Raw genomic sequence first — 21,752 nt, forward strand, 5'->3', positions numbered from 1 at the left:
TAAGATACAAAACTGTACTTAATCACATTTTTTAGTGGAAGTACAATGTTGGGAACAAGATTCACTTGATATAATTGGAAATTATTTGAATGCAACACAAACTTTTTCTTCTTTCTTCCGTGTTTTTTTCTCTACTTTTTTGTTACTTTTTCTTTTTGATCTCTATTTACTTTTTTCCTACATTTTTTTCCTTTCTTTTTTCTGGCTTTTTTTTCTAAATTTTTCCTCCTTTTTTTCTCTTCCTTTTGTTTTTCTCAGCTTTTCACTACTTTTTCATTTTGGTATTTTTTTCTTTGTTGTTCTATTCCCCCCTTCCTTTAAGTCATGTTGTGCATAATTTTACATAATATTTGGTCATGTTGGGATTAAAGAAGCAAAAACAACCTGATGAGCCGTTTAGGACCCGAAAGAGCCGGTTCCTTTTAGTGAGCCGAGCCGAAGAAGCCGGTTCTCTACTAACTTTACTCAACTTCGTTCTCCTTCGACTCGACTTCAAAATACCGCAGTTAGGACACAACGTCAGGGGAACCCGTGTATTTTGACCTTCATGCACTGTAACTTTGACTTAAGTCGCTTCTTAATGAGTAATTTTGAGCCCTCATTTTTGTGCCCTGGCTAGAGTTTCTTGTGCGCTGAGAATGTGCAGATACAAATTTTGCAACACATAAAATCAAACGAATTGCCGTTTCTTCATTTTTGTTTTGTATGATAAATCCAAATGTAATGATCTTTGGGTAAGGTGGTAAGAAAAGAGTATCAGGAGTATAGCATACATTTATATTATATATATATATATATATATATATAAGTCATTTAACACACTCGAATACTTAGTTGTTTTGTGCACTATTTTGTGATCTCTCCAACTTCGATATTTGAACAGAGGATGAAAACAAAAACGTGTGTTAAAAATAAGAAATTTGATTCATCGACGAAACGAAGAAATAATTGACCGATTCATCGATCATTAAAATAATCGTTAGTTGCAGCCCTAATGTCGAGAGTGAACAGGGTTGGGTAGGGTTACTTTAACTGGATTACTTTCAATGACTTTTGGATTACTCCAATACCAAATATGCTAATAAAAGACAAAAGAAAGTAAATATAAATAAAATGACACAATTTTGTGCAGGCTTGGGGAGCAACGGAATACATGGAACGGCAAAAATGATGTCGGCAAGCTGTTTGGATTGATTTTCATTTTGTTTCTGTGGCATTTTATGTTAGTTTTGCCAGAGATCAAAGAGATCAAAGCCAGGAGAGAAAGCTTACCACGTGTTGTGAGTCATCATTTTATTCAGATTTGGTTTCTTTTGTCTTTTATTAGCATACAGTAAACCTCGGATAAGTCGGATCCAGATGGACCGGTCATTTTCATCCGACTTATCCGAGGATCCGACTTATCCGAGGTCGCAAAATTTCGAACTAAGAAGAAATTTAACTCTTAGAAAAGTGCATACTTGTATATGTAAAATGAAATACCAAGCAATGATATCTTGTAACATGAACGTGATTTATTATCAAAAAAGTTCTTAAAACCACAAAATCAGTGCTTTGTCGACATCTGGATGATCATTTACCCTCTGCCTTTTAGCGGTCGGAGCTCTAAAATCTGTCGCACACATATCTTTTATCTTCTTCTTGCTTTTCAGAATGTCGCTCAAAGTTTGAGGGCTCATTCCAAACTTCGCCGCGATGTCTTTTTGCTTCATGTGCTGATTCTTTTCTTGGAATTCAATGATAGCGAGCTTTTCTTCATACGTTCTAGTCTTGAGACTCCTGCCTTTGGTTTTAGAACTTGAGGCCATCGCCACACCGTAGACCGCACAGACCGCAAGGAAGTCCAAAGAAATTCACACAAATTCAATTTGAATGCTAGCACTACTGTAATAAGAAACAATGGGATTATGATTACGAGGCTTTGTTCTATGACCGCGTGCTGTGATTGAGAGTGCTATCATTCAACACTGAGGAGGAGTTTGATGAATAGCCTCTGCCAATCACGGAACGCCACGTCACATCAAGAAATCTTCCCGGAAAATCTGGGAGGGGTGAAAATCTTCCCGGAAAATCTGTGAGGAGTGAAAATCTTCCCGGAAAATTCCATCGCTTACTGCCACTGGAGGCTGAAATTTAGAGCATTTGGGAGATGTCCTAGGCGACCTGATACCGATCCGACTTATCAGAGGCGAAAACCATTAAAAAGGGTCAATTGTACGGAAAAATCCATCCGACTTAGGCGAGGATCCGACTTATAAAATCCGACTTATGCGAGGTGTAATACTACAGAAAAGCCTAGAGAACAAACGTTCCACGCAATTTGTCCGACTTATCCGAGAATCCGACTTATGCGAGTCCGACTTATCCGAGTTTTACTGTATTTGGTATCGGAGTCATCCAAAAGTCATTGAAAGTAATCAAGTTAAAGTAAACCTACCCAACCTTGAGTGTGAATGATTTGAGAGTCGGGGGTGTCGTACCTGCCGCCTGAGGAGACATAAAGCCGCCCACGCCCAAGTTGATGACGGCCGTCTGCGTGTTGCCTAAACTGGGATCAGCGCACTGGTCGCCCTGCGAGACCACAAATGTTGATTGGAAATTTAGAGAGGATCTGAGGCCGGCGCAGACTAAGTGGAGACAGTGGCGTACGCTATTGCAAGGTATGGCAAATGGTGTGTGAGGAAGATCTGTTGATACTGAGGGGAGTTGTCAGCCATGTATGGACTACCAAGACCTACCTTAACATGGACTTTCCCCCTTCTAACTTTCATATTGAATTTCTTCCTATGTTCCTGCTTGGAGCCTTTGCTCGGGAAATGCTGGTCTACTCGTGATCCCAAGAGCCAAGAAGAAATCGGCAGGTTTGAGAGCGTTCTCCTTTCGGGCTCCTGTGCTCTGCCTTCTGAGGTTTGATATGCAATCTTAGCGGAACTATTTGCAACATCCGTTTTGGCGTGGTCATCCAGGAAGGGGGATTTACCTCATAAGGTTTTGAGTTTTTCCTGTAGGTCTTATATGAGGGGATAGTGTCATAATAGTCTGTGCAAACCTTTGGGACTTGATGTGATGAGGAGGGTAAACATGACTTGACTACCACTGCAGTGCAATGGGGTAAGATGAAAAATATTTTGTACAACCGTTTTTTTGACAGTGGTACCCCTTTATAACACCAGCTCTTAAGACAAGAATGTACACAAGTTTTGATTTTTTTTTTTTAAACAAAAATCTCCCTTGCTTTAAAAAGGAAAATCCAGTTCATGGGAAGCCCCAGATACTACCACTCGAGACCACTCATGACCACTAACCCTCTGCTTGGTCCAATTCTCGCCACCAAGCACCCGATTCCGCACCCCTCGGTTGTACTTTTAGAGGACCTGTATTCCGCAGCAAGTGTGTTCTGATCTCATCTCTTTATCTCACACTTGATAGCATCTCCATTTTGTTGCCTTAGCTGTGAAGTCCATATAGGTAAACTGCAAGGTTTCTGAGAATAAAAGGAGAATTGTGACGATTGAAACGGAGCAAGAAATATTCGAAAAACATGAGCGCGGTGTTCCTGTGAGTGACCAAGCCAAGGAGTACAATTGGGAGGCAGAGAGTGCCTATCACAAAGCCGCAGAAAAATGTAAGCAGCGCTAAGCTGCGATAGTTTCCAATGGAGATTATATTTGTGTTGCAAAAAAAAAAAAAAAACTGCGAAAAGGGGACAAATCAGAGAAGCCAGCGTCTACAAAGGAGATAAGAGAGATGCTGGCAGAGTGGAAAGAAGTAGCTGCTTTTGTTAAAAAAAAGAATCCAGAGAAAGTGGCAACTGGTTGTGCGACACATTATTAACACTTGCCTTACGCATTTCCCTAACATTTTGAAGGCTCATGCAGAGACAAATCTCCCTGATGAATATATTTTTTAAAGACCCGTGGAAAGTGATACAAATGCATAGAATATGAATAAAAACGGAAACAGGCAAAAAATCCGCAATAATCCTTTTGTGTGTGTTTGTGCTCATTTAAAGTTACAGTAACTTTAATTTTAAGTGAACAGTAAGCTTACATATCGGAAATGAATGCCCCGGCACGACGCCCGCAAACTCTTACTGCACCACTCCCTCATAATAAACCCGCATTTTATTTCCTTTAATATGTATTTATTTTATCACCGTATACTTTATGTTTAATCACTTTTTGAAAGTGTTTTTAGTGTTCAAGGAAGATGTGTTTTATAACTAGGGTTCACTTTGATCCTTTTGGGAGGTCGGGAGAATGAGCTTGTTCCAGGAAGCACAATACTGGAACAAATTAGAGGTACCACTGTATGACATTCTTTAAAGGAGAGAACTGCAAGCAAAGGGAGCCTGCGGAACGAACATATTACAACAACAACCGGAGTCCAAGCGAATAACAAAGTTAGTGAACGTGAGTATGTGAAAAGAAGACTACCGTATTTTCCGCACTACAAGGCGCACCTAAAAGCCTTTATTTTTTTCAAAAGCTGACCATGCGCCTTATAATACAGTGCGCCTTATATATGGATCAATATTAAGTCGCAAAATCTTGCAACTAAGGCAAGCAGCCGCCAACTCGATTTTCCCCCGAAGGCGAAGTCGTCCGCGGTGTATGCTGGGATTTATATACCGGCGTTTCATTTCCTAACCCATGTGTCAATCATCATTTGAATCAGTCACTATTGGCTAAAGTTATTCGGAGGTAAAGGGGGCGGATCCTTTATATCATTTACAGGCTCGCTTAGGCTAAAGGGGCGAAACAAAGCCTGCAATTGGCCGAAAAAGATGAATGTGAATCACACGTTGGTTGGGTTGCACTACGGCATAGAGAAAACATGTTTTACTATTCTGTATTTGTAAATATTTTACTCTCCTGGATTTACTACACTCACGGTTGTAAGAAGACCATGGTTACGTATGAAGGCTGCAAGAGAACTTAGGTGAGCTATGCGGATTTATATTTTCCCGGTATCTTGTTTTAGAACGATCTTGATGTTTCTGTGATGAGTCTATTTTTAAACTCAATTCAATTCAAAGTGTTTATCGTCATATGCACAGTAAAGAACCCTGTTTCCCTGCGCAATAGAATTCTTACTTTGCTGTCCACACAGTTGCCAGCAAAAAATAAAATGGAAACTAAGAATTGTTTGTTTGGTGACATCGTACGGACACCGCATCCGCACCTGTCTACGACACGTATTTGCTTCTTTGCAAGCTTTCGGAATGTTAAGGGGGTAATACGTTTGACTGAACTATCTGACTGTTTTGTCGACGTTCCCGTTGTAGTGCCTTATAATCCGGTGCGCCTTATGTATGGAAAATATAGGACCAAAAACTATTTTTTGGGGGTGCGCCCTATAACCCGGTGCGCCTTATAGTGCGGAAAATACGGTATTTTAATTTAAAGAAATGGGTGTTGCAATGAATAGAATGAAGCTGCAGCCAAGGGGAGTCAAAGGAGCATAATAGCGTAAGTGTAGTATAGTGTAAAATAAAGTATGCCACAGGGTACAGATGTCACGTGTCTGGGGATCCCCCATCTTTGTTTTCGGAGGAGCCCTGGGGCTGCTGCAGCCAAGAGGAGATTGCGGAGATTACGGGGCAATGACTCACCGTGTCCCCCTGTTGCTGAGGGCTGGAAGTGGCCGACTGGCTTTGCGGGGAAAACTGCGAAAGCTGCTGCTGCTGCACGGGGTTGAAGATGAGCGGACCGGTCGGGATCTTTGCATGTCGGGTAAGAAAATCGAGAATGTAAAGAAGGAGCGGACTAAGAGCTGCGATGACGAGTCGGATTTACCTGTAGTAAGTTGAGTGGTCGTAGACCAGTGCTGCTGTTGAGGCCAAAGTGATTCGCTGGAAGAAAAACACACGTTCTTCATTCCTCCAAAATGTATTTATTAGGTCTGCGATGTTTTTGTTTGGGAAATAAAATCAATTATTTCGAACGTCATCTAGAAGGAAAATCCATGTGGGGTTTGAATCTGACATTTTACACCTTGTGCATATGAATCGATTTATAAGTTCTATAAAACCCCAAATCCGTGATATGATGGTTGGTTTTCTATAGAGGTCAACAAAAAAAGTGCTGGACTGATTCAGATAATTGGCCTCTGTTGATTGATCACTGTAAACAATGGAAAATATAGAAAAAGATTTATAGAATGTGCAATATTTTATGTTTTCTAACTAGCATAAGTGACTTGACTTGTGGTCGATTGAATCTTTCGAAATATCGACATGTTAAAAGGAAAGCGTGTATTATTTGAGTGCTACATGTTGCAGAATTGTGTCGTGCAACAGAAAGAGTGCGAAAAAGCAAGAGGAAGAATACAAACTACTGTGAGCAAACCGTACTATTATTCTTCTAATTCTTTCATGAGTTTGGGGTTTTTGGGTACCCGTAGCAACAAGATAGCAGAAATTGATGTCATCTCCCTCTAGGTGAAGCTCATGTTATGTTAAATAAATGCAAAATTCTCGACCTACGCTAAAAGAATGTACATTTATATGATAGTTAAAGTATTTTTGCTTCTTTTGAAAATCAATATTGTTTTGAACTTTTTTACCACTATGAGGCACTAAATACGACACACTGTCCCTTTCATAGTGGTTATTTCATAAGTGCCTAACGCTCAGGCTTGGGAGGGTTACTTTAAAAATGTGATCTGATGAGCTGTTGAAAAATTTAATCGGATATGTAATCTGAATACCATAGCAAAAAAGTAATGTAACTTGATGACTTGCGATTACTTTTGGATCACTCAAAAACCAAATATGCTCAAAAAAGACAAAATAAACTAACTAGAAGTAAAATGAAATGAAATGATCTGCATTTCTATAGCGCTTTTCAAGTCAATGACTTCCCAAAGCGCTTTACAATGTGCTCCACATTTCCCAATAGCGGCCTTGCAGCCATGTAAGGCGCTAACCTGCTTATTGGGGGTATTAGGGGTTCAGTGTCTTACCCAAGGACACTTTGACATGTAACACGGACGAGCCAGGATTCAAACTGGGATCTCTTGATCCCAAGACGATCGCTCTACCTCCTGAGCTACTGCCGCCCCCGCGGCTAAATGACTAAATGTAACCTTGAAAAAGAAATCGAGGAAATCAAGATCAGGTCGTTGCTTGCAGTCCAACAAAAAAGTGCTCACATTTTAACCCCGTAGTGGAGTATATTTGGCGAATAAGATTTGCTTTGTTTTAGTTCACATTAAACGAAAAGCAAATCAAGAACCCGATATTGTTTGAACATACGAAATGTTCTCTTTCTAAATTGGCGACACACTCCTCATCATCTATCTGTCCCTCCAGTGTCAGTCATTGGCCTTTGCACTCATCAGTCACAAAGAAGTCTACTGACCGGACTGTGCAGTGGGCTGCACGGAGGGCATGAGGCTCCCGGACGGCAGAATTCCACTTAAATTCAGCCCGGGACCGAGCATGGGGTTGGAGCCACCCATAAGTGACTGGGGGTTGCTGTAACAAAGTCACAAAAGTCTCACCGTACCATCTAAAAACACCTTCCTCTCAGACGACTTGCGGTAGTAACAATTGTGGCACTTACCAGACAGAGCTGACCACGTTAATAAAATTGAGGCCGGCAGGATTGGCGACCACAGGCGGTGATGTGGTGCCCGTGGTCATGGAGGTGCCCCCGCCGGGCAGCGGAATGGTCATGACGGGAAGCGGCTGGCCGAGGGCGAGCTGCTGCTGCTGCTGGGCGAAGGGCGCCAGCAGGGCGGCTTGCGCGTTAGCTTCCGGCGGTGCGGCCGTCCCGGACGCTTGACCTAGCGCGTCGGCGGGGTGCGGCGTCGAGCACGGCGTGTTGCCGGGGGTGGAGGGCTTGGGGGTGCCTGATCCTGGTATAAAGACCGGATTTTAGCCACCGTTTCCTTTTAAACACGACTTCGGTCATCGATCCAAGACTCACTTTGCGTGGAGCTCATGGGCGAAAGCGAGGTGGAGGAAAGCAGGCCCGCCTGCCCCAGCTCCATGGAGTGTTTCCTGTTTAGGGGCAGGCCTTTGGTGGGGGGTGGCGGCGAAGGACACTTGAGAAGACCACTTGTGGTTTGGGAACTGTACAGATTGCCTTAAAGCGGAAGGAAATCAAATCAGTCGCCGGGTTAAGGACCGTTTGTTCTGGAACGTTGATCGTATCGGAACCTTTAACTTCCAGGATCTATTAGCAGTAAGAACCGAAATCCGTAATTGCCAGTGGCTAATCGGGCTGCAACGATTAGTCAAGTCAAGTCATGCTTATTTGTGACGCCCTTAATCACAAAGAGTCTCAAAGGGCTGCACAGATTATTGCAAACCACATGTTGCAGCGTGGTCATCCTGGGGATGACCTCATCAGTGTTCTGGTTTGCCCGCGTCCCTGCATCCTAGACGCATCATTTTTGCTGGGGACGCATAGTGTCAAGTCAACGTGCGTCCCCAGGACGCAACTTTTTTGACACAAAATTGTCATTATTACCCGATTACTTTTTTTAAAACCAAGATTTACCGCACTCCAAACTTTTCGTCAGGCAGATCCGCCATTGTTGTTTTGGTCTCGCGGTTCGAGATTTCGTCCGCACGCCGATCTCGGCCAACGAGATCTCGTTGCTTCGAGATGACCTCATTGTTGTGGTGCTTGTCGTCGAGGGAAGGTGAAAATCAACACAAAATTGGTAATTTCCTCAGTCTCAGTAATAAGTCGAAACTTAATGCAGAAAGTGATAGCAACGGCAATAATTCTGGCACGAAAAAACGGCGAAGAAATTCTTCGGAAGATCGCGAAGGCAAGGAAAACACGTGTGTTGAGGCGAACGATTCGACAAAAGGAAAAAAATTAAAGAATACTCCTAGTAAGAAAAGGACTTTTCTGCCAAAATTGACTAAATCATATTCCTGGTTACGCTAAGAGGAGGATGATAATGGATTGGACATTGAGAAGGCATTACAACTGTGGCGGGACAGCAAACCACGAAGAATATATGAACTGAAAAATCTGAAGTGATAACCGCTTTGTATTACCAATTAACTGTGATGATTAAAACTGAATGGAAATATAGATTAAAATAATTATTTCAGCAATATTATCTTGAATAATGTACAATATTGTTGTGAACTGAAAAATCTTGAAGTGACAACTGATTTGTATTACCAATAAACTGTGATGATTCAAACTGAATGAATGTATAGATTTATATTATTTGTCACCGATTTACAATTTCAACCTGGATAAGACTAAATTTTGGGGAGCCATAGATCTCTGTTGGGACCCATAGATTTTTGAGCATGCGAGTCCCCGGGACCCATCACTTTTCACAGGTCAAATCAACACTGCCTCATGTGCGGTCCCTTCTCAAGGTTTCTTCATTTTCCTCATGTCGATGTTTTTCCTTGTCCTCATGTAGGTTTTAGCTCAGGGGATGTTAGTTCGCATTGTCGACAAAAATCAATCATAAAATTGTCAACAGAGATACATCTCTACAAGCTTACAATCTCTTCTGAGAGTGGCGCACACGCAATAGCCTCTTTCTGCCTCGAGCATAAAAACAAAACTACAGAAATAACAGCTTCAACATCAACTACACGTTTCAAAAAGTCTTTAGTATCAGAGCCCTTTATCGTTTCAATAGTCGTTGACTCGCCGCCGATTGAAATAGTGGTGAGTTGCAGCCCTGGTGGTTAAACAGTTGATGTTGGGCCATACCTGAGGATCCGCTGCCCGAACCCGGCGGCAGTTTGATGGGCTGCGGCCTGTGCTTTACTCCCTTGCCTAGTACGGACGTTTGGAGCGGCGGAGAAAAACCGTCCCCCTGCAGCAGATGAAAACATACACATGTTTATCTCAGAATCCATTTAGTTAGTATTATTATACAGTGGAAACTCGGTTTTCGAACGCCTCTCAGTTCGAACAAATCGGAGTCTGACCAAAAATTTTGAAAAATTCTTGCTTCGCTGTTCGGTCAAAAAAATCGGAGTTCGATTGCCGGTAATGCGCGAGTGCGTACGCTAGGGTGCGATGCTGAGCAGTGTACGGGTGTTTTAGTCCCTTATTATGCCTCCGAAGAAAGTCAGTGCAAGCGGCAAAGTTGCTACAGGTGAAAAAAGAAAAGTAGTACGAACAACAATTGCTTTTAAGAAAGAAAAATTAGCCAAATATGAAGGAGGTGTGCGAGCGCCTTCTGCTGACCACCACAAAGGTAAGAAATCCTATTCATAATTCTTTTCTTTATCCTTTTTTTTTTATTTTCACACGTTCATGTTAGCGTAATCTTTTGTACCGAAGATTACGATAACGCGAAAGTACGATTAGCCTGGGTTAGCTTTAAGTTTACGTTAAACATTCAGGGTGTTGGAACGGAGCCCAACATTGAGGGTGTTGGAACGGAGCCCCCTTTCCAATGAACCGCTCACCACTTGTTGTGGAGACCTGGGTGCTAAATGACTTGTAAATGACCTGATATTTTTATTTTTACACGTTCGTGTTAGCGTAATCTTTCGTACGGAAGATTACGATAACGCGAACGTACGATTAGTCTGGGTTAGCTTTATGTTTACGTTAAACATTCAAGGTAAACATTCAGGGTGTTGGAACAGATTAAAACGATTTGCATTATTTTTAATGGGAAAAATGATTTTGGCGATCGAACAAATCGGTTTGCGAACAGGGTTTTGGAACGGATTATGGTCGAGAACCGAGGTTCCACTGTATACACACTGATATGGATAGTCATGGATATAATCATTACAGGAGTAATTTGCTTCAGTCACTTTTTGCTCACGTATTTGCCAGATAATCCTTAGTGAAATAGAAAATTCTACAAAACATTGTTGGGGTAAAAATATAATTTTGATTGTTGTTGGGTTAAGGCTTAAACTTTTTACAAAACCAACAGAAAATAAACCAGCAAGGTTAGTTTTTTTGGGTTGTAAATGTATTGGCTGTACTGTGCTTTTTAAGATGAACACAAAGTAAAGAAACCAGTTCAAGTCTTGTACATCTTTGCCATGACCATATGAAGACGGTAGAGATAATGCTGACTGAGATCATGAAGGGCACCTCGTCCTTGCCAGGGGAAGGGGGCGTTGGCGCCAGGCTGCCCGAGTTGTGGGACATCTTGACCAGACTCTTGATGTCTCGCTCGTACACACATTTGTACTGTGCCAGGAACCTGACACAAAGACAGAAACGGTCAACGAGCCGTGCTTCGATAACGGCTAAAAACATAAGGACCCATTTAGGATGGGAACCCATTTGCACGTGTCTACCATAAAGAATGTGAACAGTGACGTAATTTTTTCCCTGGGACTCGTAACCAATTAAATGTGTACGATTTGAAACATGGAGCTTTCTTAATACTGGAAAATGAGCATTTTCTGGTCATTTTTGTGACAGGACTTCAAGCAAGTTGTGATGAAAATATTAAAATAGCGCCACGAGTCTCGTGGACAAATAGTGACGCATCTATTCTGTATGTTAGAACGGCTCAACAAAGCTAAACGGCTCCGGTATTTTGTCACATTTTTCATTTACAACTCCGGGCACACTTCATTTTGAAGCAGTCTTAATCAATGTTCCCTCTAATTTTCCTTACGGGTCTGAGCGTTCACACAAAGTCGGTGAGCAGCGCTTGAAACAACAGTGAGCAACCATAATCCCAAGTGTGGCAACTGAGTCATTATCAAACATGTCCAAAACTTGACATCAAGTTACATTTTGCTGAGTTTCCGGCAATGCAAAAATATTTTTCTCTTTTGAATGAATTGACTCATGTACTATTGCAAAGGTTGTACGGCCTACAAACGTCGTTTGTTCTTACAACAATTCTTTCACAAGATTCTCTTTTTTTTTTTCCCGGTATCTTTTGTCGCATAATACTAACATTTTTGGGGGCTTATTGAGTCGGTTGCACGATACACCACTGTATTTTATAACATTTTTTAGTGGAACTACAATGTGGGCAACAAGATTCACTTTATATAATTGGAAATTATTTGAATGCAACACAAACTTCTTTTTTCCGTGTTTTTTTCTACTTTTTTGTTACTTTTTTCTTTTTGTTCTCTATTGACTTTTTTCCTACATTTCTTTCTTTTCTTTTTTTCTGGCTATTTTTCAAAATGTTTCCTTCTTTTTTTCTCTTCCTTTTGTTTCTTCTTTCTCAGCTTTTCACTACTTTTTCATTTTGGTATTTTTTTCTTTTTTGTTCTATTCCCCCTTCCTTTAAGTCCTTTAGTGCATAATTTTACATAATATTCCTTTTAGTGAGCCGAGCCAAAGAAGCCAGTTCCCCGACAAACTCTACTAACTTTACTCAACTTCGTTCTCCTTCGACTCGACTTCAAAATACCGCATTTAGGACACAACGTCAGGGGAACCCGTGTATTTTTACCTTCATGCACTGTAACTTTGACTTGAGTCGCTTCTTAATTAGTAATTTTGAGCCCTCATTTTTGTGCGCTGGCTAGATTTTCTTGTGCGCTGAGAATGTGCGAGCGGTGCGCAATTGCGCACGCGCGCAGCTTAGAGGGTACACTGGTCTTAATGATTGACACCGATGGCAATAACTACTGTCAGTGATCATACATCCTTAACCTCGCACAAGAAAATACAACTATAAACAATGTACAATACACCTAAAATAATATCGAACATGTTTTGTTTGAGTATGGTATATTCAAAACAATAAAATGGAATAAAATGTAACAGAAAGTCATAGTAGCCACTAAATGTGCCCACTCACCGCTCGGCGTCCAGTTTAGATCCGATGAGGAACCTGAAAAAAGCGATTTCATCGATCCGTTTAGACTCGCTTGAAATATAATGGCAGGGGCAACACTGGTGTGTGGGGTTGTCTTACGGTGGATGCGTGAGCTTCAGGTCAGTGCCGTCTTCGTCCGCTTTTCCGTCTTTGGCGCAGTAGATCTTGCCATACACCAGCGGGTCACCTAGTGACTGTATAATGGACACCTTGGTCCTCTGGGCTTGACCGCCCACCTCGCACTCAAAAGTGTAATCATCCACGATGTTCTGAGCCGGGAAGAGGTACACTTTGAATACGGGTACGGTAATTCGTTTTAAGACCGAGCAGAGTTTCATGGCCGAAAGGACGCACTTACCTCGGCGGGCCAGATCACAGTGGTGGGCTGAGAATCTTCCAACTGCAGTGATTTCTCCACCACCGCATACTTTTCTACCTGTAAGCAAACACCCGCACGTCACCGTTGCTTCTAAAAGGGAACCGGCCAGTGTTCGGAAAGCTGCACTCACGTCGATTTCTTTGGGGACACTCAACTGGCAGCTGTTCTGTCTCCACATGTCAACACACTGTGGCATGAGAAAATAACCAGTGATGTAAAAGTGGATAACACGGATTGCCATTTGCCACTTTGAAGTCTGGCATTCATTGTGATTCAGTTTGAATGTTTTTATAGATAGATGGATAGATAGATAGATACTTTATTCATCCCTGCAGGGAAATTCACATTTCCAGCAGCATCCCTGCGCTGAGAACAATACAATAATAAAGCAAAAATACAATATACAAATACCCAATGTGACGTGCTAATACCCACCGTAGCGTGTTATATAGAGTAACTAGATAGTGCTACTCAGAATACACATTGCAATAAAATACGATAATATGCAATGTAGGGGGTGTGGTTTAATGTGGGCCTTTACTCCGCCGGGTGGAGTTAAAGAGCCTCATGGCATGAGGAAGAAAAGATCTCTTCAGTCTGTCCGTGGTACAAGACAGTGACAGCAGTCCGTCTATGAACCTCATCGCAGAGTAATACATTTTCGGAACAAAAAAAAAAAAAAAAAACAGCCGACTTTTTATAGATGTCCGGTAATTGTAAGGGTGCGCTAAGAGTGTAGAGTGCATTTCTTTTTGCAGAAAGTGACATTGGAAATTTCACTCTTAAAAGTTATATGGAAAGCAAGTAGCGCAGATTCCGGAATATAAGCCACGACTCTTGTCACAAGCTTTCAACCCTGCAGCTTATGCAACGATGCGGCTAATCGATGCATTTTTGCAATCGGCTGCCAGGATCGCCGAGCAGTAAAGGTAAGGATAGAATATATGTGTCGAGTAACTTGCGCTAAAGTTTTCTTTGCTCTTTTTGGTATGACGACATCCAAATATTTTTACAGGTAAAGGAATAGTCTAATTTTAAAGTTTCATTTTAACATTGGTACACGTATAAAAAGAGGAGGTAGAGAGCTCGTCTCAAGATCAAGAGATCGCAGGTTCGATTCCCGGCTTCTCCGTGTTACATGTGGAAGTGTCCTTAGGTAAGACACTGAACCCCTATTACCCCCAATAAGCAGGTTAGCGCCTTACATGGCTGCACGGCGGCTATCTGGAAATGTGAAGCACACTGTAAAGCGCTTTGAGAAGTCTTGACTTGAAAAGCGCTATATAAATGCAGATCATTTCATTTCATTTCAAGAACTAGATGGGATTTAAAGACATTTTAGGCACATATTTATTAAATACACATTAAAATAACTTTTATTTAGTTATTTAGAATCTGAAATATGGAACGTTTTTGTTACTCCCTATTTATGTGGATTGTGAGATTCAGGAATAGTGAATGTCATATTTTTCAAAATAGCGAAAAATGTCAAGAAAGATTTCCCCCTGATTTTCCTTGTTTTCTCTTAGTTATTGGCCTGTGGCTGAAAATAGAAGGTTGCAACCTGCGCATCATATCAACATATTTCATAATTTGTTTTTTTTGATGGGGCACACTCATTAAACTGGAAGTTTTCCGGTAATGTACCCGATGAGTCGACGGCGCTTACGTTTCCGATCTTAGAGATCTTCAGATCGATGACAGGCGGGGCTTTCCTCTCTTTTCTCTTCTGCAGGTAGTCGAAAAGATGCAGCTGGCGTGGCAAGGGAAGCTGCGACAGTTCCTGCTGGCGATTCAGTGCTGCCCGAGAGTGCCTCTTGAAGCAGCTTTGGGGAAACAGAACAAAACAAAAACAAAATACATCCAAATCCAAACAAACACAAATTCAACCTTTTAAGCTATACATAGACATTAATAATCTTACGGTACCGTTTCATGGCGCGGGTGTTCATTTTTTGCTTGTTGTAGAGCAGCCTGTTGGCGGTGCAGGTCACCGAGATAGAAGGGTCTAGGCACAGAGGCTCGGCAGTAGCCAGTATCAGCTGGCTCTCCAGCAGCAACTTGTCGTCCTGAGGGGGAAGGAGTTGCTATGAAAACGTGTCCACGCGTGTATGTGTCAAGAAGCTACGACAGACGCTAATGATGGTACTTTAAGATGGCGGCGCGTTGTGCAGACGCTGCGGCTCGGGCTCCAGTTCGTCTTTTGTTTTTCAGTGTCCCCTGATCCCTCATATTTTCCCTTCGCTTATACAATAATATCCACTACATCCCGAGGGATATACAGAGACCACCGGATCTCCCTGGAAGATCTGCCTGCCTGCCGACAACAACGGAGCAAAAGGAAAAGGCTGCCAGTTGGCTCTGAGCTAAGAAGGCGACCACACAGACCAGCGCTCCCAACCATGTTCAACCAACGCCAGATCCATCGTCCACAATGAGTGAATTTGAGCTACGGATCGCCACCAAACAACGTCCAGAATTGGAGTATTTTTTTTGTCATCATGGAGTCTTGGCTTTCCCGACGCCGCATTACATCACCGGCTCGAACGAGACGAAGACTCCGGTAAAAACAGGGGTTGGAGACTACGCGCTACAATAACAGCCGAACCATTGACACACACTGCTCACTCGATATGGAGTTTCTTGCAGTATCGTGCAGACCCTTCTATGTACCGGGAGAGTTAACTGTGGTCTTTGTGTTTGCTGTTTACTTTCCACCGCTAACCGTTTCACCGGATGCTAACGTTAGCATAGCGCTAAATCTCCTGCCCGCTGCTATCAATAAACAGCAGCTTGCACACCCCAACGGAGCTTTATCGTCGACGGCGACTTCAATCGGGCATGTTTATGGACTGTACTCCCAAATCCATTCAATTGTGGACTGAGCAATTTGGAAAAACACTGGACTATGTGTAATGTAAGATCAAACATTCCGGTTGTATCCAGCAACTCTGTTTGACCCTCGGCCGAGGCTTGAACCACAACCTCCCAGTCTCGGGGTGGGCGCCATACCCCCAAGGCCACCGAGCTGGTTGGCATACTTTTAAATTGATAGGAAATATTTTTATTAGATTTTTTTGCCGTGCACCTATGTTCCACAAGACAACCTGCATGAAAAAAACAAAGAGCATACAGTATTATAAGAGTGGCCGGCATGGCACTGTGGCTAATTTCCGCATTAGATAACAATAGTATTGCACTTGCAAGCAAAAAGTCCTTGAAAATGTCAAACGGGCACCTGTGTCCACTTGTGGTGGTCACTGGTCATGGCGTGAACGTCACAAACCAGCGTCTGCATGGTGGGCCTGAGCAGCAGGTGCCTGCTCTGGTAGGTCGGCATCTTGGTGTTGGCACACTGCCTGTAGTCTCGCACTTCCACTAGGACGCAGCCACAGTGGAAAATGTTTACCTGAAGAATTAAAGCAACAACGTGGGAAAACGCAGACACTCGATTGTATTAGGAAGCTTTACATTGAAGTGAAGAAACATTTGGGTACACAAAAAACACACACACACCTGGGACTTCTCCAGCAGGTCAACAAGAACGGGCGGGAGCTCCTCGGCATCCAAGTACTCGAGCAACTCACCTTCTTCATACGGCAGTCGGATCGTTTCGGAATCTGCCCCGAAACAAAACCGATCCGATGTCACAAACTCATCGCTACTTGACTGGCAGTTGAGTGTTCTTCTCACCTGACCCATTCTTGCCCCTGAGCATTAGCGAGTAGCCGTCATTGCCGGCATACAAGTTGACCACCAGACACGACACCGACTCCTGTGACAGCAACTTGTCAAGGAGCTTCACGTTCCTTCTACAATTCTACGGTAAAGAAACGACAAACGCGTCGGTAACTATGACAAACGAGTGGAAGACCACCGATTGGCGGATCCGACTGACCTTCAACTCCGGTTCCTTTTCACATTCTTCGATGTAGAGCTCGTAGAGCTTCTGATACAAACTCTTTCTGCCGCTCGAGGAAAAACGTTTCCTGGCTGGGCGCTGGCGAGCACTTTCCACAATATACTGCACAAAACAGTACTCAGTTGATTATAACCGAACATATCGATTGATATAAATCGCATTTGCTTTTTATGACAGCTGATCTGGTTTATAAAATAAGAAGAAACCGTCATATGGAAATCCCATAAGGTAGAAATCTCGTTTTGATCTCTTAATCGCCAGGGTCGTAGGGGCACCCCCGTCTTTTGGCGTGCCTTGGGCAAGTACAGCCTGGCGGCGCCCATACCTCTCCAGGCCGTTTTATTTGGGTTTTATTTTGGCAAGCAGATCTTTTTAAAGGTTCAAGCATTTGTTCAACAGTTAAAAGTACAATATAAACGTGTTTTAGTTATTCGACAATGACTACTGTACTGTCAAACAATCGTAATCGACCAAGTAGAGAAGAAGCGGAGAGACTGTAGTCAATAAGAATGCAGAACACAACGTACGATGCAAAAGTAGCGAAACGATGAAAAGTGACCGCGTAGCAGAGAGGTTTTACTGGAAAGATAATGTCCGCTGAGTGGCCTAAATGATGTGTTATAAGGAGCACGAATTAAAGTTTGCCACACGGATAGGGGTTGTTGATCTCGTTCAATTAGCCTTAAAGAAATATCGTCAGCGCAGCGTTTGTAGCAAAGTTTAAACAAAATTGCAAAAAAGCCCCTGCTTAAAATCAAAGTGCATTAGATCACCATTTCTTTACATCTACTCCATTTAATTACAAAACTATATACAGGGTTCCTACAGCTTAAGGTGAGTTGAATTCAATACTCATCTCATCTCATTTGCTACACCGCTTATCCTCAGTAGGGTCGCGGGGGTGCTGGAGCCCATCCCAGCAATCATCGGGCAGTGGGCAGGGGACACCCTGAACTGGTTGCCAGCCAATCGCAGGGCACACGGGGACAGACAACTCACTCGCTCATTCACACCTAGGGACAATTTTGGACCAGCCAATTCACCTGAAATGCATGTTTTTGGAATGTGGGAGGAAACCGGAGCGCCCGGAGGAAACCCACGCAAGCACGGGGAGAACATACAAACTCCGCACAGGAAGTCTGGAGCTGGATTTGAACCCATGCAAGAGGTTCCCAAGACATGAACTGTGCCGCACATGCGCTAACCACTGCGCCGCCGTGCTGCCCCGAATTCAATACTATTTAAGACTTTTATAATCAAATTTAAGACAAAGTCGCAAAAAAAAAAAACAACACAATTTAAACAAAACAAATAAAAACACAAACAATTAGAATTAGATGTCATTTCAAACCAACGTTTTATCATTTTTGCCTCCATTTTAAATCACATTTTGTTCCTGTTGAAAACTTTCCATCTGAAGAATATAGCACTCACCAAAGTTTTAATGATGGAAAAAAATGAAATTAAAAGGATGTTTACAGTACATTATGGATCCTTAGTCAAAACTGGCAGATAACAACTCATTCCCCAAAAACCTCTTGTGCTACATTCATCAAGCATTTTTATCATGAAGCGTAATAGACTTTTTTAATCATTCTAATTCGTATAAATGTGATCTGTCATTTTAATGCCAATGAAGGCCTTCTTTTTAGAATAATGATTTTTCAAGGAGGCAGCACGGCGGCACAGTGGTTAGCACGTGTGCGGCACAGTTCTGAGGTCATGAGTTCAAATCCAGCTACCAACCTTCCTGTGCGGAGTTTGCATGTTCTCCCCGTGCTTGCGTGGGTTTCCTCCGGGTACTCCGGCTTTCCTCCCACATTCCAAAAACATGCAAGTCAGGTTAATTGGCCGGTCCAAATTGTCCCTAGGTGTGAATGAGCGAGCGAATTGTCTGTCCCTGTGTGCCCTGCGACTGGCTGGCAACCAGTTCAGGGTGTCCCCTGCCCAAAGATGGCTGGGATGGGCTCCAGCACCCCCGCGACCCTACTGAGGATAAGCGGTGCAGATAATAGATGGATGGATTTTTCAAGGATGCGGGGTAATAATCCAAAGAGCACACCAGCGTAAAAGCTGAGAAAAAGATCACATACCTCAGCTCGATCTAATGCATATTCCAAAACGTGTTGCTGTAGGGTTTGAAGTGAGAAGAATAAACAGGTAAATAGCAAGCAAGCGAATGTGATGCTCTAATATGAATTTACCATCGTGGAAAGCCACCAGCTAGAAGGTGACAGCAGACGACGCTGTCCCCTCGGTTGCTTCTCTCCAGGATTTACGCCCTGTGCAATAACAATAAAAACAAAACAGATGCATTTAAGAGCAAAATGAAGGTCCACCTGAGCAGGTGACTCGTAACCAACGAAGAAGAGAAGCAGGGAGGATGCTGCAGTTACCAAAGTTGCACGTTGCTTCCAAACACACTTACAATGGCATTCAAAAGCCACGAAAAAAATAAATAAAAAATAAATCGACAATTCCGACAAAGACTATTTAACGGCATGGGAAGCCAGACCTCCGTTGATGGCTTGCGGGGCTAAAGTTAGCATGCTAGCCTCCTGTTCCGAGGAGCTGAAGCTCGAGGGGGCTTTCCTTTCTATTTTCTTCAAGTTCCTCGCATCAGAATCAACCTCACACTCCCGAAGACACGCGCGACAAAGAGCGCGTACTCACCTTGCAGATCGCATAGCGGTCAAGCGCGGCTAGGACGCAGGAAAACGAAAGGGAATGGAAACATCGGTTTCTTCATTGAAAAAAAGTAGGAGCGGCCGCCATCTTCTTCCAGTGTGACAACAACAGCTTGAGTTCCGGTATTGGGCGGAGTTATACGCGTGACGTAGACACCTTTCGCCGGATGAAGCTGAGAATACGGTTGATATCGTTTCTTTTTCCTTTTCAGAATATTCTTTTTTGAATTAAATACTTTTAAATTGGGTGGATAGTTCGTAGTGATATATTTTCTTTTGTACAAAAATAGTTTTACGGCGTACACAATTTGGGGATGAATAAAGTATCTATCTATCTATCTATCTATCTATCTATCTATCTATCTATCTATCTATCTATCTATCTATCTATCTATCTATCTATCTATCTATCTATCTATCTATCTATCTATCAATCTATCTAGACACCTATCTAGACATCTATCTAGACATCTATCTGGACATCTATCTAGACATCTATCTATCTAGACATCTATCTAGACATATATCTAGACATATATCTATCTAGACATCTATCTATCCATCTATCTATCTAGACATCCATCTATCTATCTAGACATCCATCCATCTATCTAGACATCTATCTAGACATCTAGACATCTATCTAGACATCCATCTATCTATCTATTTATCTCTCTCTCTCTATGTATCTATGTATCTATGTATCTATGTATCTATGTATCTATGTATCTATGTATCTATCTATCTATCTATCTATCTATCTATCTATCTATCTATCTATCTATCTATCTATCTACAATTTGGAATGATCCCAAATACTGTATAAGTAAAAATTGAAAGAAATATGTTCTAATTCCATGTGAAACATTATCCTAGCCATTTTTAAAAACTACTTGGGGGAAAAAAGACAATCGCCAAATCTTGTGACGGGGAAGAAAATATTATAGAAATGCTAGGAAAATACTACAAGTACGGGCTTAGTTATAATATGATACAACAATACTACTATGGAAATGCTCCAAAACATACTTTGACAGAAATACAATTGCAGTAATAGTATAATAGAATGATGCAAAAACATGACTAAAGAAATACAACGACAGTCATATTACAAAAAATACAAAAGAAATGCTTAAAAAAATACTACTGTGGAAATACAAAAAAATAAATACACCAAAAATACCATTACAGTAATATTATAACACGAAAATACAACCTCAGAAATATTACCACAAAAAATACTACTACAGAAGTACCACAAAAATGCAACACAGTGTTTCCCTCCAATGAACGAGACCGGAACAGGATCAGGACCCAAATGCGTGACGTTTCTCACTCAAGCTTTTATTTTACGGGAAATGGGGAGTCATGCACATTAGGCAGCAGTCTGGCGCGGAAAAACAGGAACCCAGAGGTCGATGAGATCGTTACCAATTCCATGAGCAGATATCGGACAGATGGGGTCGATACCGGACAGGACGGGACAGACAGGATTGATATTAAAACAGGAAATCTAAAAATAAACAGGACAAACTAGACAGAAACGAAACTGGAAACCAATATTAAACTGTCAAGGAACGGGCCAGGAAGCAGGAAGAGTGAACTCAAATGCGTAGACGATCTGTCACTTTAATTGGAAAATAAAAGTTGTCCAACACACAGGGATCAAAGACAAAACAAAACAGGCTTAAAGTCAATCAAAATTACAAACAAGGCATTTACTCAGAACAAACAGGCATGAACAGGTTTTCCTCATAGTGAAGCAATGGTCTGGCAACGGGCAGTCCCAAAAGGACCGCTTAAGTATCCCACACGCAATCAAGTCAATGTGTCTCAGCCGGTGTCAAGGGGCGGGACCAGCTGGTTGCCATGACGACCGTGCAGGACATGACATAAACAACCGGACGGACAGGATTGATATCAAAACAGCATACCGAAATTAAACAGAACAAAATAAACGGGAACAATACCAGACAGGGAATAACAACAGGAAACAGGACGCTCC

General features: G+C 42.2%; 1 protein-coding gene across 4 annotated transcripts in view; it reads right to left on the reverse strand.

Annotated features, from left to right (window-relative positions):
• supt20h (SPT20 homolog, SAGA complex component) overlaps nucleotides 1-19,871 on the reverse strand; it is a 28,634-nt gene extending 8,763 nt beyond the window's left edge. For 2 of the 4 annotated variants that reach the window (XM_088320841.1, XM_088320843.1), the window contains exons 1-21: nucleotides 19,734-19,871; nucleotides 19,265-19,342; nucleotides 19,154-19,189; nucleotides 17,037-17,162; nucleotides 16,832-16,958; nucleotides 16,655-16,758; nucleotides 16,377-16,547; nucleotides 15,068-15,207; nucleotides 14,808-14,964; nucleotides 13,269-13,325; nucleotides 13,118-13,195; nucleotides 12,859-13,028; nucleotides 12,742-12,774; nucleotides 11,040-11,169; nucleotides 9,705-9,810; nucleotides 7,935-8,093; nucleotides 7,569-7,863; nucleotides 7,365-7,480; nucleotides 5,799-5,854; nucleotides 5,615-5,722; nucleotides 2,481-2,571 (exon numbers count right to left, since the gene is read on the reverse strand). In XM_088320841.1, the coding sequence (XP_088176967.1) occupies nucleotides 2,481-2,571; nucleotides 5,615-5,722; nucleotides 5,799-5,854; nucleotides 7,365-7,480; nucleotides 7,569-7,863; nucleotides 7,935-8,093; nucleotides 9,705-9,810; nucleotides 11,040-11,169; nucleotides 12,742-12,774; nucleotides 12,859-13,028; nucleotides 13,118-13,195; nucleotides 13,269-13,325; nucleotides 14,808-14,964; nucleotides 15,068-15,207; nucleotides 16,377-16,547; nucleotides 16,655-16,758; nucleotides 16,832-16,958; nucleotides 17,037-17,162; nucleotides 19,154-19,189; nucleotides 19,265-19,267 (2,263 nt within the window). In that variant the 5' untranslated portion in view covers nucleotides 19,268-19,342; nucleotides 19,734-19,871. The remainder of the gene's footprint in view (nucleotides 1-2,480; nucleotides 2,572-5,614; nucleotides 5,723-5,798; nucleotides 5,855-7,364; nucleotides 7,481-7,568; nucleotides 7,864-7,934; nucleotides 8,094-9,704; nucleotides 9,811-11,039; nucleotides 11,170-12,741; nucleotides 12,775-12,858; nucleotides 13,029-13,117; nucleotides 13,196-13,268; nucleotides 13,326-14,807; nucleotides 14,965-15,067; nucleotides 15,208-16,376; nucleotides 16,548-16,654; nucleotides 16,759-16,831; nucleotides 16,959-17,036; nucleotides 17,163-19,153; nucleotides 19,190-19,264; nucleotides 19,343-19,733) is intronic. The other 2 variants (XM_088320842.1, XM_088320844.1) reach the window with 1 other exon arrangement.
• Nucleotides 19,872-21,752: the final 1,881 nt, after the last annotated feature.

This window comes from Urocampus carinirostris, chromosome 17 (assembly GCF_059441175.1).
Source record: "Urocampus carinirostris isolate Australia breed hairy pipefish chromosome 17, RoL_Ucar_1.0, whole genome shotgun sequence".
In the NCBI taxonomy this organism is placed as follows: Eukaryota; Metazoa; Chordata; class Actinopteri; order Syngnathiformes; family Syngnathidae; genus Urocampus; species Urocampus carinirostris.